The 19,232-nt window shown below is 42.2% G+C and overlaps 2 protein-coding genes and 1 long non-coding RNA gene across 5 annotated transcripts in view; 2 read left to right on the plus strand and 1 right to left on the minus strand.

Moving 5' to 3' along the window:
* The window catches only part of LOC132973339 (uncharacterized), a 23,708-nt gene extending 12,328 nt beyond the window's left edge, over nt 1-11,380 (minus strand). Inside the window, exons 1-2 of one of the 2 annotated variants that reach the window (XR_009672984.1) lie at nt 8,882-11,380; nt 5,564-5,764 (exon numbers count right to left, since the gene is read on the minus strand). This is a non-coding gene — a long non-coding RNA (uncharacterized LOC132973339). The remainder of the gene's footprint in view (nt 1-5,563; nt 5,765-8,881) is intronic. The other variant, XR_009672985.1, reaches the window with a different exon arrangement.
* Nucleotides 1-17,033, plus strand: part of LOC132973336 (fibroblast growth factor 6-like) — a 19,153-nt gene extending 2,120 nt beyond the window's left edge. Inside the window, exons 3-5 of one of the 2 annotated variants that reach the window (XR_009672983.1) lie at nt 3,574-3,808; nt 16,655-16,706; nt 16,896-17,033. Coding sequence is in view for 1 of the 2 variants with exons in the window: in XM_061036762.1 (XP_060892745.1) it covers nt 3,574-3,750 (177 nt within the window). In the remaining variant the exon portion in view is untranslated. Of the gene's footprint in view, nt 1-3,573; nt 3,871-16,654; nt 16,707-16,895 lie in introns of those variants that run through there. The other variant, XM_061036762.1, reaches the window with a different exon arrangement.
* On the plus strand, nt 16,929-18,160 carry LOC132973334 (fibroblast growth factor 23-like). Its single transcript, XM_061036759.1, has 3 exons — nt 16,929-17,136; nt 17,539-17,642; nt 17,741-18,160. Exons 1-3 carry the CDS (start codon nt 16,929-16,931, stop codon nt 18,158-18,160), a joined length of 732 nt encoding a protein of 243 aa, XP_060892742.1.
* Nucleotides 18,161-19,232: the final 1,072 nt, after the last annotated feature.

Here is a 19,232-nt window from a genome sequence, read left to right on the forward strand (position 1 = left end):
GCCCTTTAAAATTATTTTATATATTGAGGGTTTCTAACTCCAAGGACTAAGAAACTGGAGGGACAATTGAACCTCATCGACAGCACACAGAAAAGATGTTTTAATATTACTGAGGATTAACTTTACAAGCTGTAATTATTGGCCTCTACAGCTGAGAATATATAAATGCTGGAGGTGGGGACGCACACATCGTGTTGAGTAGAGCCCTGCTGACACATGACTGCCGGTTTGCTCGCTGTGGCAAACTCACTTGACAGACAGAATGTGAGTCGGTTATCTGGTCACGAGTGACGAAGCGTTAGCTCGTGAGCAGGCTGAAGATGTGATAAGAGATTGAATTAGGCCACATGGCCTCTGATGGAGAGTAGTGTACACTGTACGAGTCCTGACCTGTCAGCACTGAGTGACGGAGCAGTCCCGTTTTCTCTGCAAAGGTAGAAACTCTGCTTTGAGTTTCACAATGAGGGGTTTTAATTAAAAGGTACGTCAGTGATCAGTGTCATACTCCTACCTCAGTGTTTGTATTATTTTGATTCTTTTTGCTTTAATGTGTGGTCAAAGAAATTTACAGAGATATACATTTTTGGACTTCATACAAATAGTTTTACTTTTTTTTGAATATAATTAAAAGTGTTCCTTAAGTTCAGCAGTTCAATTATTCAACATCAGAAATAGTGCAAATATTTAAAAAAAAACACATTATAGTTAAAAAAAAAGCAGAGCTTGGTGACAGATAATGTCAGACATTGGCTAGTAAGACATTTTGGAAGCCATCAGTAATCAGCTGACGATGATATCACAGAGAAACTTTCCGGATGTTCTAGTGTAGCCAGCGGTTACGATTCTAGAGTCTGTTGGGGCCCCAGGCAAAAAAATAATTGGGGGCCCTTCAACCCACATTTATCACCATAATCTCTGTCATTGTCCCGACGCTTCCTCCTCTTCCCCTTTTTCCTGTTTCTTTTTTCTCACCTGTAGACGGATAATTCCTCTTCATTTTTCTCAGTTGACTTCCATTGACAAATTCTGGTTTTCACAGCAATAATGCATGCAACGCTTTTCAAGGCAACGAGAGTGAATGATTTTAAATGGGGCCCCCTTAGGGAGGTTTCCTACTGTCATTGCAAAATTTGCGCATTTTGGGCCGCTGCTGTCGATTTGCGGCAGTTGCCTGCCTTGCCTGTTGACAAGCAGTGCCTCTGTAGGCGCATCACAGCCAAGGTTCTAGCTTCTGTGCGCTTCATAGTTTACAGTCTAAAAGCCCCTTTATAAGCCACTCTGTGATCAGATCAAAAGGGAAGTGAAATTCTCCCCACCAGATGATTTCAGAAGAAGCACCATCATTTCTTGCTTCACGACATCCAGCGGAGGAAGGCCTGTTCATCTGCTTCTAGTGAGTCTCAGCTGAACTGTAAATAGTTACACAGAGGCTTCACTTTGCTTTACAAAAGCGGTATGAACCCACAAGAGAAAATATTCTTGATTGACTTGCAAGAAACGGGTCGTAAGTTTGCTGAAATGACATCATAATGTTGCAGATTTGTAAAAAAGTCATAATGCAAACTTTTTCAGGTCTGTCCTCAAGAGGAGAAAGACAACTTTCAAAATGTTTGTTTGTTGAATGGAGGTCAGATCGATCAATTAAGATGCATTCCAGGAGTCAGGAAATCTAAACGCTTATTGGCTCATTGGGTTTTTTTGCCTTTATTTGAGAGACAGGACAGTGGATAGAGACAGAAGTCAGGGAAAGAGAGAGAGTGGGGAATCACGTGCGAAAGGAGCCACAGGTCGGATTTGAACCCGGGCCGCCCAGTTTGAGGACTACAGACTTTTATACATTGGGCGCACGCAAACTAACAGCTAGACAACCAGCGCCCCAGATTCATCATTTTCATGTAGAATCTGTGACTAGAGATCAGGTAGTGGGCCTGGGCAGGGATAAGCCAGAATGCTCGGCAAGAAAATGACCTCTCTACTTTTTCTAATGTAAAACTGACCTCTGGTGGTCCTGAGTGGGTATTTTCCCCGTGTCCTTACAACCCTGTCCTTCTGCTTCCTTCAACCCCCTTGTAAATCATGATCTCCATACCATATGTTACCAAAATCCAGATCCACTTAGGGCCCCCCTACAGGCCAAAATAAATCCATAAAAAAAAATGTATTTGCATAGCACCGATTCAGTTTCATAACAAATGTTATCTCAAGACACTTTGCTAAAAGAGCAGATAAAAGACCTTACTCTTTGTCATATTAACTACAAAGACCTGACATTGATCCATCATGAGCACTAAGCAACATTTAGTAAAGTAACAGTGGAGAGGAAAAACTTCCTTTAAGAGGCAGAAACCTCGAGCAGAACCAGACTCATGATGAACAGCCGTCTGCTGAGACCGTGCTGGTCTTGAAAAGCGGGATAGAGGGAGATGCAGGAAGAAGGAGAGAGACAAACAGAGCAACAACAATGAATAAGATAGATTTAAAACTACAATGTCAGTAATAATGGTAAAAGTATCTGGAGTATTGCCCCCCACTATGGTCAAGGGGTGCAATTTTTTTGTCCAAAAATCCTCAAGTGAGTGGTCTCACTACGATTATTTTACTGGTCCTGATCGAGTCGGAACCTCCCTGATCTGGAATCATAAACATCAGACATGTTTGATATTTACGATTCCTGGTCGGACTAACTCCGACAGAATACTCTAAGCAGCCAATGAGAGCAGCCAGACTTGGAAACATCACCAACCTGATCTGACAACTCACCCTCAGCTTGCGCTGCAAATTTAATAAAGCTGCACATAATCTATCTTCTCAGCCAGGATCTCATCCCTATTGTAACGAAAAACACAGCAGGACAGCCAGCTGACGACGTCGATAGTCATCCATATTTGTTTTCCTTCTGAAGTCCCGTTTGATCACCGTGAGATCTGTGTCTGTGTAGTCGTGAAACGGCAGGTGTGTGGTCTCCCGGTCTGGCCGAGTCGTCTAGTGTGTGCTTTCAGAGAATTATAATATTAGCATTTAGCTGAAACTGTCCTCATGTCTGTGGTCTCCCTCATTTTCATCACCAGTCTAATACTAAGGTTAGCAATGAAAATTCAACGGGGAGGACTGATTATGTTCATGTTTTTAACATACCATTGATCATGTATTTACTGTGTGTTTGCTGTCATGCATTTTAGGCTTTCTGAAGATTTTTCTTTTTAAATATTTTTAAATGTTGTGTTTATTTGTGTTTCTGCTTTTGCCCCCCCCCCCCTTTTCTACTTGTGTACAATTTCTGAGCTACCATAAATTATTTTAGTGAGTGAAATATCAGCTGATCTGACGGATGATCTGACTTGTTGTGCTTTGTTTTATTACACAAGCAGCAAAGTCAATATACCTTTAAGAGGAGTTGGTGCTGCATGGATATTAAAACTGTCAAAATATAAATGCATTGTTCCCAGCGCTGTTTGTTATCTAAATATAGATTTATATTTTGATGTTCTGCCTTTATAGCTTCAAACCACAAACTGTCTTTTTCCCCGAGTTGTCCATTAAAATGCACGCTCTCTGTGTCTTTGTCTTCTGCAGACAGTCTTCCATGACGAGTGTAAGTTCAAGGAGAGCTTGCTCCCAAACAACTACAACGCCTACGAGTCTCTGGTTTACAGAGGCTCCTACATAGCACTCAGCAAGCATGGCCGCGTGAAGAAGGGCAACAAGGCCACCACTGCCATGACTGTGACGCACTTCTTACCCCGAATATGATGAGCGAAAAAAAAACTGGCAATGACAAACTTATTTGCACATGTGGATTATTTCCCAGGTAACCTAAATACCGTATACGTACGTACAAACACAAAATACAAAATGGACTGTAAAAGAAAGAAATACCACTATATCTGATAGTATTTATTCTAACTTTATATGTATATTTGGGTAGCTTACTTTGTATTAGAAATGATGGAAATGCCATTCTTTGCTGCTTTTATGATTTTCATCATTTTGTGATATGAAGGGGATGGAGCGATGTCAATTATCCCCTCAGTTTTTATGGGTGCTTGCTGGAACTGGTTGAGCCTTGCTTGGCCTGTCAGTGGTTCATCCTTTTTTTGGAAATGAAAAGGATACGTTATTACCTCAAAGCACCATATCCTGAGAAGAAGAGGAAGCAGAAAAAAAGAGAAATGTGTGCATGAAATTTCTACAGAGAGGAATGCCTGTTTACTGAAAAATGTTTTTGTTGTCATCCATGAAGGACATTTCCCATCCTCTATGTTTGATTGTCTCTGTCCCTGTTGGGGCAACTAGAGCACTTGCAAATATGGCGCTGGATTTTCTTGCTTTGTCATGAGGTGGCGGTGCCTTGAATTCCTACTTGCGACCCCCTTCCCCTAGCATGTGAGAAACGTGGTGCTCGAGTCAGAAATAGGAATGAAACGCAAGTCATCACTCCCTCTGACAGCGCCCCCCGGGGGGCTTTAGCCCAATTCCTAGAGGGCCAGAGGTTTCTCTACTTTATTTTCTTTCCATAATTAGATAAATTAAGTACTTGAGACTCTATGCTGCACAGAACCCAGTGGAGCCTCTTGTTAAAATTGAAAGCTAGATTTAGAGTCAGCACTCATCCCCCCCCCCCCCCCCCCTTCCATCCCCCTGCCCATTTTATCCAAGGGAGCTTTGACAATCCCAGTTTTTATTTTCTCTAATTTTCTAGCCGGATCATGAGTGTGTACTGTATGTTTATGGCCAAACGTTTAATTTATGAATGAATGGGGAACTGCTTGGTTTCAGAGCCTCTTATTTTGAAAAACCTGTTGTGATTTTTAGAGGGGTCTCTGTAAACAGAATATTATAGACCTGACACTATGAAGCAAAATGTCCTCTGCATTCTGTCCGTCGTATGTTTAACCCTCCTTTATTCAAATTGAGATGATGCAATCGCTTGCACTGTTCTACAGTGTTAATATTTTGTTGTTGAGCACTCACTCTAATTTATCTAACTTATTTTTTCTAAATCTATTGGTAGCTGTTTGAGGTTGGTTTGCTGGCTGATTTTTGGCACTTAGAGTAACATGTTTGTGCAGAAAGGATTGAAGTTAGAGTTGCTTTTAATGAGGAGAAGATTCATTTAAAACAGAGAGAGGGAAGTGGAACTGCTTTTGAGATCATGATGATATTACTTTTGAACAATACTTCCCGTGACTCAGTGTGTCTGACGTATAGATGGTGAGACCTACCGATCCCAGATTTTAAAAGCCGTTTATGCATTTCTTCAGATCGGTCCTTGAGCCACAGTGTGAAAATGTTGCAGAGAGCATTGAACCAGAGAGTGATGTTAGCAATGTTCATATAGGCTGGTTGTGTTTGCAGAACAACATACTTGAATTCAACAGCTGCTCACACTCTTCCTTTGTGTACCGTATATCTTTCCACTATGGAGACGACGCCGTGGTGAGGGACAAAGAGCAAGCAGAGAGGAAGACAGTAACCATGTTCAGAGGACTTATATGGGACTCTGCATGTGGCACTGGTTGTTTGTTTAACTTGACAAGGATGTGAGAAATGTAGGGTAAAATACCTGAGCATCTGACCAGTGTGCCCCCTCGCCAGTAAATGTCAAACTGGACAGACGGTGCAGGGCCCTGGGATTGATGTCCGACTCATCTGAGCCACTTTTGTGCCAAGGTCGAAGATGGGGGGCCTTCCTGTCGCCTGTAGCAGCCGTGTTTTCTCACCCGTCTCAAAGACTTTTGTCATGTTGTTTTAGGGAGGTTTGCACCTGCAGGATACAGTAATATTAGTCCTGAATGTGCAACGAAGATATAAATGATTCTAGTTCTTCTGATCAAAGTTTACTTCCTGTTGGAAGGTGTGTTAGAGCTCATTGTTTTTTTAATCTTTAAATACAGTTGTTATTTTTCTGGTTTCCGACCTGCACATTTGTGTTTAGCAGCAGAAACACGGGTCAGGCCAATGTGGTGAGACGTGGCTATAAATACAGATGTATGTTATCATATTTTACCTCATACCCTTTCTAACATTACTGTAACACACTGACAAAAATGTCTGTGAGCATAGGTTCACGTGCCCTTTAAGCTCCAGCTCATCTGGTCTAGTAGCAGAGACAAATGTGTAGCGTCTGTTCAGGGTGTGTGTGTGTTTGTGTTTGTGTTTGTGTGTGTGTTAGTGTGGGCCCATGTGTCAAACTGAGCACGCTCCTGTCATGTTCTGTTTCTGCCAAAGCAACAGAAGAGATGGTATCAGTTAAATTTACCACGAGTCAGGAATAAGAGGGCATGGTGTGTGCGAGCTGATGTACTGTACGCTCCTCGGGGGAGGAGGAGGAAGACAAGAGCGATGAAGGAAGTTTTACTCAGAGACTGCTGAGAGATACACTGCAAAAAAACTCAAATCTCAGCAAGTCTATTTGTCTTATTTTCAGTCAGAAATAAATTTCCACACTTACTATAAGCCACTGTTACCGGAAAAATGCAGATATAAATCTTATCTCAAGATGTGAGCATGAAAATAAAGGCCTGAATTTCTTGCAACAAGTTAAGATATCTGAGATGTACTCGTCGTGAAAATAGAACATCTCATTTCAAGACGCTTGGCAGATTAATTTGTCCTCATTGTAAATCTGATATCTTGAAATACGATGTAGATGTTAGCTTGTCAGGTGACTACGGCTCATAATTAGCTTAACGAGATATTTTGACTTTATAATTGGACTTGCTAAGATTTGAGTTTTTGCAGTGTTCCTGTTTGATGAAAGCACTGCTGGGGTCGGAGCTGGTTCAGTAGTTATGTAGCAAGAGACCGTTTCAGAAGAACCGAATGCTTCCAGGAGTAACACTGGAGTTGAACAGGTGGTCTGTTGGACTGAATACTGTGAACCCAGAGAACAACTTGACTTGATTAAATGTTTTTTGGGTTATTCATTCATTCATTCAGGGAATTGGAAACTTGTAATGGCTTGAAGGCAGAAAAGGTAACTGATAGAAAGCAAGGCTATTAAATATTCATCCTGACCCCCTAAATTCCTTGATTATGCATACTGAATTCTAAATGGAGTGTGTGTGTGTGTGTGTGTGTGTGTTACCCCCTTTGATTACAGATCCAGTGTCTGGATTATTTATCATGCCTGTTCAGCTGGTTTTAAAATGTGTTGGTTCACAGGGAAATAGGAGGTCTGTGGGAGGATCTGGGATCAGATGTTGATGTGTGTGTGTGTGTGTGTGTGTGTGTGTGTGTGTGTGTGTGTGTGTGTGTGTGTGTGTGTGTGTGCCGGCAGCCTTTGTGTTTCTCTCTCAGTTTTCTATTCCTGCACTGAGGGGAGAGTGCTTCCTCTGAGTCCCTCTCCTCTTTTTTAACATATACCTCACCTTCTGCCTTAGTTCCGATTATTGAAATGATTGTAAATTAGTTTGAAACAACAGACTTCTCCAATCATTTGTTTCTGAAAAATATGATGACGAGTAAGTAAAATACTATATTACAAATGGTTTTCCTTTTATTTTTGTACGTATGTGCTGTGCACAGCAGTCAACTGTATTCCTGAGATGATAATAAAAGACTTTTGTAAAAAAAAAAGAAAAAAAAAACGTTTTTGACTGGATGTTTTGAAGTCACATGTTTGCTTTGTCATGCTGCTCCACCTTGAACAGATGGACAAAGACTATCACTGATGACCCCACAGGTCACTCCTACACATTCACACATTGACAGTAGAGGCTGCTCTAATCTCATTCATACAGGTTCATACGCCGCGGACGAAGCAGCAGGAGCAACTTGGAGTTTAGTGTCTTGCCCAAGAACACATCGGACTTGCAAATATGGCGCTGGATTTTCTTGCTTTGTCATGAGGTGGCGGTGCCTTGAATTCCTACTTGCGACCCCCTTCCCCTAGCATGTGAGAAACGTGGTGCTCGAGTCAGAAATAGGAATGAAACGCAAGTCATCACTCCCTCTGACAGCGCCCCCCGGGGGGCTTTAGCCCAATTCCTAGAGGGCCAGAGGTTTCTCTACTTTATTTTCTTTCCATAATTAGATAAATTAAGTACTTGAGACTCTATGCTGCACAGAACCCAGTGGAGCCTCTTGTTAAAATTGAAAGCTAGATTTAGAGTCAGCACTCATCCCCCCACCCCCACCCCCCTTTCCATCCCCCTGCCCATTTTATCCAAGGGAGCTTTGACAATCCCAGTTTTTATTTTCTCTAATTTTCTAGCCGGATCATGAGTGTGTACTGTATGTTTATGGCCAAACGTTTAATTTATGAATGAATGGGGAACTGCTTGGTTTCAGAGCCTCTTATTTTGAAAAACCTGTTGTGATTTTTAGAGGGGTCTCTGTAAACAGAATATTATAGACCTGACACTATGAAGCAAAATGTCCTCTGCATTCTGTCCGTCGTATGTTTAACCCTCCTTTATTCAAATTGAGATGATGCAATCGCTTGCACTGTTCTACAGTGTTAATATTTTGTTGTTGAGCACTCACTCTAATTTATCTAACTTATTTTTTCTAAATCTATTGGTAGCTGTTTGAGGTTGGTTTGCTGGCTGATTTTTGGCACTTAGAGTAACATGTTTGTGCAGAAAGGATTGAAGTTAGAGTTGCTTTTAATGAGGAGAAGATTCATTTAAAACAGAGAGAGGGAAGTGGAACTGCTTTTGAGATCATGATGATATTACTTTTGAACAATACTTCCCGTGACTCAGTGTGTCTGACGTATAGATGGTGAGACCTACCGATCCCAGATTTTAAAAGCCGTTTATGCATTTCTTCAGATCGGTCCTTGAGCCACAGTGTGAAAATGTTGCAGAGAGCATTGAACCAGAGAGTGATGTTAGCAATGTTCATATAGGCTGGTTGTGTTTGCAGAACAACATACTTGAATTCAACAGCTGCTCACACTCTTCCTTTGTGTACCGTATATCTTTCCACTATGGAGACGACGCCGTGGTGAGGGACAAAGAGCAAGCAGAGAGGAAGACAGTAACCATGTTCAGAGGACTTATATGGGACTCTGCATGTGGCACTGGTTGTTTGTTTAACTTGACAAGGATGTGAGAAATGTAGGGTAAAATACCTGAGCATCTGACCAGTGTGCCCCCTCGCCAGTAAATGTCAGACTGGACAGACGGTGCAGGGCCCTGGGATTGATGTCCGACTCATCTGAGCCACTTTTGTGCCAAGGTCGAAGATGGGGGGCCTTCCTGTCGCCTGTAGCAGCCGTGTTTTCTCACCCGTCTCAAAGACTTTTGTCATGTTGTTTTAGGGAGGTTTGCACCTGCAGGATACAGTAATATTAGTCCTGAATGTGCAACGAAGATATAAATGATTCTAGTTCTTCTGATCAAAGTTTACTTCCTGTTGGAAGGTGTGTTAGAGCTCATTGTTTTTTTAATCTTTAAATACAGTTGTTATTTTTCTGGTTTCCGACCTGCACATTTGTGTTTAGCAGCAGAAACACGGGTCAGGCCAATGTGGTGAGACGTGGCTATAAATACAGATGTATGTTATCATATTTTACCTCATACCCTTTCTAACATTACTGTAACACACTGACAAAAATGTCTGTGAGCATAGGTTCACGTGCCCTTTAAGCTCCAGCTCATCTGGTCTAGTAGCAGAGACAAATGTGTAGCGTCTGTTCAGGGTGTGTGTGTGTTTGTGTGTGTGTTTGTGTTTGTGTGTGTGTTAGTGTGGGCCCATGTGTCAAACTGAGCACGCTCCTGTCATGTTCTGTTTCTGCCAAAGCAACAGAAGAGATGGTATCAGTTAAATTTACCACGAGTCAGGAATAAGAGGGCATGGTGTGTGCGAGCTGATGTACTGTACGCTCCTCGGGGGAGGAGGAGGAAGACAAGAGCGATGAAGGAAGTTTTACTCAGAGACTGCTGAGAGATACACTGCAAAAAAACTCAAATCTCAGCAAGTCTATTTGTCTTATTTTCACAAATAAGACCACACACATTAGGGGCGCTAGTGCACATGCTTATGGTGTAGACGTGTTTTGTCAGTGCTCCTCTCCGCGACCTAAAAAATCTATAATTTGACCACAAATAATAGTTCAAAGTCCCACGAGACGATTCAACCCTTTCTACCTAAGCGCAAGACCTACACAGTTTAAAAATGTCGAAGCCAAGTCTTTCCAGCAGAAGCAAAACTATCGATAGCCAGACTGTCGGAGCTACCGCTAGTGCTGGCGCCAGCAGCGGCCATCAAGGTGATCCCCCCGCTGCGCTGGAAGGACCACCCGAAAAAACATTCGCCATGTGCAGGGAATTATGTAAGGAGATGTCTGAATCGGTTCTGCGTGGCATTAATGAGCGCTTTGACACGTTTGAAACTAGCTTCCAGTCGCTTGTGGCCTCGCAAGCTGCCCTGCAGACCCGTGTGGCTAACCAAGAGCTAGCAACCAGCGACCTTGATGTATGTGTGCAGGAGCTAGAAGCTAAGTACTCGGAGCTAACGAAACATAGCAGCCAACTCCAAACCAAGGTGCTGGACCTAGAAGCCCGCTCCCGGAGGCACAGCATTAAGATTGTCGGCGTAAAGGAGGGCGCAGAGGAAGGTAACCCGACTGAGTTTGTTTCCAGACTGATCCCAAAGCAGCTCGGGGAGGAGCATTTTCCACAACCGGTGAAAGTGGACCGGGCGCACCGCTCTCTCCAACCGGCACCAGCTGCGGGCACCAAGCCGCGTACCATACTAGCCCGCATCCATCACTTCCAAGTGAAAGAACTGATCCTGCGTCGGGGCAAACAACAGCCCATGGAGTACAAAGGTAGCAAAATCTTGATCTTCCCGGATTACACCAGCAAGGTGATGACTCAACGCCGTGCCTTCCGAGACGTAATGCAGATCTTACGGGATTGAGGTATCAAGCACACCCTGCGCTACCCGGCAAGACTCCATATCTACCAGCGAGATGGTGAAGCACCCAAGGTCTTCGATGATCCGAAAGAGGCGAAGCGCTTCGTGGAAAGGAATAATGCACGTGAGGGGGAGTAGTAATATACTCCACACAATACACTTTTTTTTCAGTTTAACATGACTGTTCATGTGTGTGGGCAAAGTGAGAGAACTACATTCTCAATGAACTGTAATACACACTGTGTTGGAATCTGTTAATGCCTTGTACACTTGTTGCTGCAGTGATCCGCAGCTGTTGTTTAACTGTCTGCTAAGATTCCGTTGTTGGTGCGACTCACTTCCACCATTATTTTCTCTTATTATGTGGTTCTGGATAATACTGTTCTTTATAAGCTTGTCACGGGGAGGGGACGGTGAGGTATTGTAGATTTATGTCCGGCAGCTTCGTCTCTGATAGAAACGGGATTTCACGTGTCAGGTTCAGGGAGACACAAAAGGTGGTGGGGGGGGGGGGTTATTTGTTCTTTGTTTTTTGTTTTTCTTGGCTCAGACATGTTTGTGCTGCTTGTTTCCCTATGCTGTGCTCACGCAATACTGCCAGTAACCTTACAGTGTTTATTGTGTCTGTCTTCAGATTTTATAGTTTGTCTTTTATCTTCTCATGCAGAGATCTCCTGGTGGAACACAGGGAGGTAGAAATATTTCAATAGTCTCATGGAATGTTAGGGGACTTGGCCACACTGTCAAGAGAGAAAAAGTCTTTAGGCATCTCAAATCTCTGTCTGCAGATGTGATTCTCTTGCAGGAAACACATATTAAGGCAACTGAACAGCGAAGACTGAGGTGGATCTCACAGGTTTATCAATCACTGTTTACCTCCCATACCCGTGGGGTGGCCATACTCTTTAGAAAAAATATTCCATTTCAACTCACTTCCTTGGTTACTGACCCCTGTGGCAGGTATGTAATGGTCTCTGGTACTATTAACTCATTCCCACTAACCTTCCTTAATATCTACGGTCCAAACACGGATGAACCTAATTTTTTTAAGAAAATGTTTGACCTGCTACCCAACATCAGCAATTCAAATATTATAATTGTTGGTGATTTAAACTGTTATTTAGATCCCTATTTGGACAGACTGTCCACGTGTCCCCCTCCTAAAATTACATCGGTGCAGGTTTTAAACAACCTTCTCAGTTCACAAATCTTACAGCAGAATAGACTATTTTTTAATTGATTCTCATTTGATTTCCTGTGTTGAAAATTTGAAATATCACAACATACTAATATCTGATCATAGCCCCCTGACAATGTCCTTAAACCTTTCTTTACCAAAGCCGTCATATCCCATCCTACTCAGTGATGATAAATCCATAAAACACAATACCATGAGATTAAACCATTTCATAGAAACGAATGATAATGGTGAAGTGTCAGACTCCACATTATGGGAGACGTTGAAAGTTGTGATTTGCGGGGATATAATTTCATATGAATCTGCTGCTAAGAAAGAGAAAGTGAGGCGACTATCAGAGATTGAGAACACTCTCCCTGCCTTAGAGATAGCATACCAGGCTTCTAAGTCTTCTGATGATTACAGGGAGATATTGAAGCTTAAATATGAGTACAATAGCTCCCTAGATTGTCAAATAAACAACCTTCTCCTGAAGTTAAGACAGAAACAATTTGAACTTGGGGACAAACCTGCGAGACTCCTGGCACAGCAGCTCAAAGACACCCTAGCGTTGAGGGCAATCCATTGTATTAAATCCTAGGTGGGCACCCTGCTTACTGACCCCAAAGAAATAAACAACCGTTTTCAAGAATTTTACAGCGAACTGTATTCTTCTAAACATAATGTAATTCACTCTGACCTCAGTGACTTTTTGGATTCTATAACTATGCCTTTGCTAAGTGATAATGCCAGGGATGAAATCGACTCTGACTTCACACTAGAAGAAATTACTTCAGCCATAAAATCCTTTCCTTCGGGCAAGGCAGCTGGGCCTGATGGCTTCGGGGGTGAATTTTATAAAGCTTTCAGTGACTTACTTTCCCCATTCCTTCTTAGAATGATAGCTAACTCAAAGGAAGACAATACTTTGCCACAAACACTTTATGAGGCTAATATCTCTCTCATTCTGAAGAAGGGCAGGGAAGAGACGGACCCGGCCAGTTATAGACCGATTGCACTTCAGAACTTCGACAGGAAGGTAATCACCAAAATGCTAGCAAACCGGCTAAACAAGCACCTGTCCTCCATCATCCATCCTGATCAAACAGGATTCATCCCAGGCAGGTTCTCCTTCTCTAATGTCAGGCGCCTCCTTAATACCATGTACGCTGACCACAACGGGGTTGGTGGAGCGGCCATCCTGTCTCTTGACGCGCACAAGGCCTTTGACCAGGTCGAGTGGCCCTACATGTTCAGATCATTGTCTAGGTTTGGGTTTGGTGAAACGTTTATATTGGGTAAAATTGATTTATGCCAGTCCGACGTGCTCCATTTTAACTAATGGAGATAAGTCTGTCACTTTCCCTTTACATCGCTCTGTTCAGCAAGGCTGCCCCCTTTCGCCGGCTCTCTTTGCCATCGCGTTGGAGCCTCTTGCTCTAAAAATAAGAGGTCACCCAGGCATTGAGGGACTGGAGGTGAGAGGTGTAGAATCCCTCATCGGCCTGTATGCCGATGACGTAATATTGTGCTTGCAACATTCGGAAAAATCTGTTCCCTTACTTTTGGACGTGATCACTTCTTTTGGCAGGCTTTCCGGTTACACAATCAACTGGACAAAAAGTGATTTTATGCCTCTCTCAGATGTGTACTCCCCTGATTTCCTTGAAAATGTCCCGTTCAAAATAGTCAGAGACCACCTCTCATATCTCGGCTTGATAATACCTAAAAACCCCAAATTAATGTTTAAACTAAACTATTCTTAATTTGTCTCTAAACTTAAAAAAAAACATTGAAAAATGGAAAACCTTACCATTATCTATGTTGGGGCGTATGAATGCAATTAAAATGATTTCCCTTCCCAGATTCCTTTACCTTTGCCAGAACCTCCCAATTTTTCTCACATCAGCTTTTTTTAAAGAGTTAAGACATTGTAATTTTGTCTTACATTTGGAACTACAAAAATCACAGAATCTCAAAGGCGCACCTGCAAAAACCCAGGTCTGTGGGCGGGCTGGGCCTACCGGTATTCAGGCACTACTACTGGGCTGCCAATGCCAGGGCCTTGATGTTTTGGCACAGTAAGCTGGGTGGTTTGGCCACCGATGCCCCCTTGTGGCTTGACATGGAGGCTGCCTTGGTTGGCGGCTCTTCCTTGCCCGCCATGCTATTTTCCAAGCTAGAGAAGCCTGAGTCCTTAAAGGCTCTAAGCTTTGTTATTAAGTACTCTGTAAGAATCTTAAACCAGATCAGAAGCTTTTTAAATCTACCGGAGACCTCTGTGCAGACACCAATCTGTTTTAACCACTCTTTTTTGCCTCAACAGTTAGATAAAACCTATCATGTCTGGAGGGAGAGGGGTTTGGTAAACGTTGCAGACCTCTACATAGACGAACACTTTGCTTCATTCAATCAGCTGAGAGAGAAATTTAATCTGCGCTAGTCACACTTTTTTAGCTATCTGCAAATGAGACACTATGTTCGATCCAAAATTCATGATTTTGAGACCCTCCCAGCAGAAAACACATTTTTTGATGTCCTGAAAAACCCTCCCAACTCCATACATCTCATCTCTAAGTTTGTGTGTTTGTTTGACAGTTGTATCTCAGCCCATACTGTAAAGATCCGGGAGGCTTGGACAGAGGAATTGGGCACTGCTCTGTCAGAGGTTTTGTGGGATAAGAGTATGTCTATGATACATTCTTGCTCTGTGAACAGTAGACACCAGCTGATTCAATTTAAGGTGGTCCACCGACTTCACTATTCTAAACACAGGTTGCATCGATTCTATTCTTCTGTTTCCCCATTGTGTGACAGGTGCAAAGTTTCAGAGGACACATTGACTCATGCCTTCTGGTCCTGTCCTTTGCTCACTGGATTTTGGTCCAAAATATTTGACTGGTACTCTAAGGCCTATAACAAACTCTTTTATCCAGATGCTGAAGTTGCAATCTTTGGCTGCTCACAGTTATCTGAAAGTCTTCCCTCACGCCTGCAATGCTCCTTAGCACTGGGGATGATTATCGCTAAGAGACTCATTCTGACAGACTGGAAGTCGTCTTCCCCACCTTCTTTTCAAAAATGGATCTCTGAAATGATGTCAGCCATACGAATGGAAAAACTCAGGTTCCTGAGGACAAAGAAATTCTTGGCAATCTGGGACCCATTTCTTGCCCATTTGGACAAAGCTGATGTAGGTTGAAAACTCACCTTGTTACCACCACGGACCTCTTCTTGAGAGACTTAATACACAGCCTATTTGGGTTTACTGAGTGACTGGCAGCTATGCAAAGAAATTTATGTTTACTTTTCACCAATTTTTTAATGTACATGTCTGAGCTGTGTTTGTTTGTTTGAGTTCCTGTATGTCCTTGTATTATTTGTATTATGCACAAAAGATAAAAACTACAAATAAAATATTCAAAAATAAATGAAAAATAAATAAATTTCCACACTTACTATAAGCCACTGTTACCGGAAAACTGCAGATATAAATCTTATCTCAAGATGTGAGCATGAAAATAAAGGCCTGAATTTCTTGCAACAAGTTAAGATATGTGAGATGTACTCGTCGTGAAAATAGAACATCTCATTTCATTTGTCCTTACTACAAGCAATTCATGCTCTCATTGTAAATCTGATATCTTGAAATACGATGTAGATGTTAGCTTGTCAGGTGACTACGGCTCATAATTAGCTTAACGAGATATTTTGACTTTATAATTGGACTTGCTAAGATTTGAGTTTTTGCAGTGTTCCTGTTTGATGAAAGCACTGCTGGGGTCGGAGCTGGTTCAGTAGTTATGTAGCAAGAGACCGTTTCAGAAGAACCGAATGCTTCCAGGAGTAACACTGGAGTTGAACAGGTGGTCTGTTGGACTGAATACTGTGAACCCAGAGAACAACTTGACTTGATTAAATGTTTTTTGAGTTATTCATTCATTCATTCAGGGAATTGGAAACTTGTAATGGCTACTTAGTAGTAGTAGTCTTAAATTGTATCTCCATATCATGTAGTTTTTCCACATTGTCTGACCAGTTTCTCTGAGTGTGATTGTGGTTAATTAAAACTTAACTTTGTGTGGCATTTGAGCGAGTGTGCAGGCCTGTCTTCCTCCTCAGTCTGCTGATTTTGTTCCTGCACCAGCTCATTGAGAGCACCGGAACGTTTTAAATTGAATGGAAAACAAAAAAAGAGGGATGAAAGCTATTCCTTCAACAGTCCATTACGTAAACGGAAGGGAGAAAGGGGCGAAGTTATGCACAGTTAGTTAATAAACAAAGTATGTGTCCTTCTTCTCGGTTGAGTCATCACACAATGTGGCTCAACAAAATGCAATATTCATTAACTGTCAGCCAATGAAGCTGGGAGGGTTTCATGACTGATTGTGGCCTTCGGTTAGCGAGCAGGAGAGTTATTTTTAACATTGAATAGGTTCAATTAGATTCCTCCTTCTATGCAGCTTAAATCTAAAATAAATCGACGTTACTCCGACTGTACTGAGTAGTCAAAGTCTGGCTTCAACAAATGAAATACAATCAAATGTTTAGAAACCTTTCGGCCCTATCTGACTTCATTTTCTTCTTCTGTGTCGTTAATGAGAAAAGTTCAAGCATTATCTCCATCCCTTCCTCTCTGCTGCAGTCTCTGAAATCAAAGGTACAGTCATGAATTTCTTTTAAAGAATTTAAATAGTGGTAAATAATGTTTTGCCAGTGAGTGCATGCAGGAGTTCCACCTGAACGAGCTCAGAAAAACAGGCCGGCTTTGAGTCATTGTGGTAAATGAGTAAGCCAGGTTTATTGACCTCCTGTTTAAATAGACCTGCTGGAATTTCTCCTCCTCCAGTAGCTGCCCAAAGCACGGTATCCCCAATTGATCATGCAACCGGCTTCCTTCCTACTCATGCTCATTGCTGTGTCTGTCGTGGTGGATTGTGCTCCGAGGCTCCGGGATCCAGAGTGGCTTTCACAACATCAGCCGAGCAGCTTCGACGCAGGAGATCATGCAGAGGCACCTGCTGGTACGAGGCCCTTCACGGTGGAGCTGAGTGGATCAAAGAGAAAAGGCATCCACAGAGCCTTTCTGGGTGAGCGCCGTAATATACACAAACACGCACACACAATCAGTCTAATATGAGATCGTATGAATGAAGAAATTGAGACCTTTGGATAAATAATTGTACAATTTTATTCTTAATCTAAGTTTGTTTTTAGAAGGTAATAAAATGATTTGCTAAAATGTTCAGGAAAAAAAACACAACACCTGGAGGAACGTATTCCTACACAGAAATCAAAGCTGGAAAAACATTTTAAACGTATATCTATGTTTGGACTGATATGTTGGAAATGATTTTGCACGTCATCCATACAAACAAACAAATGTGATTTCTTGCAGCCGCAAATGTCCAACCAGCTTTGAAACTCCACTTACACAATATGTTTCTTATGTAGAACTGCTGATGACATGTTCGATCTTGTTTTTCTTGCAGTCATACTGCCGCTACGAACATTTACCAGCAACTTTGTGTCAATATTTGATTTGAGAAGAAAGCGGTTCGTCTGCATGGACGGAGAGGGAGAGTTGTACAACTCTGTGAGTCATTTATTCAATGAAACAAATTTAAAGCTGTGATGTTTGAGGGCTGAAAATATTAAACGTTTCATATTTTCTTACTTTGTTCTTCCTTACAGAGACAGAGGGAGAGAGAAGAATGTCTCTTTCAGCGCATTTGGTTAGATTTGGAGAATCACCGTGACGTCTTTTACTCTACAAGTGGGGATCGACTGCTCCAGCTCAAAGCAGCCGAGCTGCCAGTTTCTCACCAGGAGCCACCTGAACCTCCGTCATCCCTGGTGCAGAGGATCCGGGGTAGCTCAGCTAAGAGACGGAGGAGGAGTGGGGAGATGAATCCCTCGGCTCCATTACAGAATCCTTCACATTCAGCAAAGGATCACAGAGACGCAGATCACAGGCAGCCTGAACAGGACCAAACTGGAGCTGTGTCCAAAGAGACCATCACGTCTTTTGATGACCCCCTGCGGGTTTTACAGCCCAACGTGCCCGTCAGCCCAGTAAAGAATAATATAGCAGAAAGGGCAAAACAAGACTAAGACACTGACTCTGATTTATATATATATGCAAACTTGAGAGGCACTGTAAGTTTGTTATGAAAACTCACTCGTGTGACTGCAAATTGGGAGAACTCACACTTTACACCTTGTTTGACATCAGTGAGGCCACAGAATGACTCACAGTACAGTCGAGTCAAAGCGACTCCAAAGAGTCGACGTTATCTGCTGATGAACATGAAAACATTTAATACTTTACAACTTTGGGATACAGTTTTCTAGAAGTGGTTTTCGTGGAGTCATTCTGGTTGGTAATGGACTCCATGTTACATCACAGCAGCAAAAAAAAAAAAAAAAAGGCCTTTTGTTTGAGTAGCTCATGAGGGATACGTTTGGCAACATTTGACATAATCAGGCAGGTAGTTTGGTCCAGTGTCCCGCTGTCCTTTAACCTCCTTAGTTGGTTAAATTTTAAACCCAAGGGCCAGATGTGGCAATGTCTTTTTTGCATATGTACTCATGTGTAATCTGTAAGTAATTATGAATATTTATAAACCTTTGACGATACAGTAAGGTCTCATAACAGGATTTTATCCAGCAGTTCATTCTCTTGTTACTGATAAAAAAATTCTAATCATTTGCAATTTGCATCAAATCTAAACAGGAAGTAATTATGTCAGGTGCAGGACACCAACAGTGAACGACAATGAAGAGGTATTTATTTATTGAAATGTGTGAATCCTACTTTTATTATTTATATGTTTCATGCTGGGTTCTTTCTGATGTGGAAAATAAATGAGAACTATTTTGTGGATTCTCTTTCTCCCTGTGTGTGTTTATTTACTCGACGATACAGAAAAATAGTATTTTTGATTATGTCTTTGAGACGAATGAATTGAGGCGATTTCGAGGACATGGTGCAGCATGAAGGACAAAGACTTGTCTCACCCTCGACCGCAGCCCCTCGTATCATCACATTCACTTTTTAACATCTTTCATTGGACAGGACAGCTGAAGAGAGACAGGATAAGTTGGGAGGAGAGAGTGGGCCGAGGTCGGAATCGAACCCATGGCTGCTGAGACACGCCACATAACCACTAGGCCATTGATCATC

The sequence above is a fragment of the Labrus mixtus genome, chromosome 4 (assembly GCF_963584025.1).
Source record: "Labrus mixtus chromosome 4, fLabMix1.1, whole genome shotgun sequence".
NCBI classification, from domain to species: domain Eukaryota; kingdom Metazoa; phylum Chordata; class Actinopteri; order Labriformes; family Labridae; genus Labrus; species Labrus mixtus.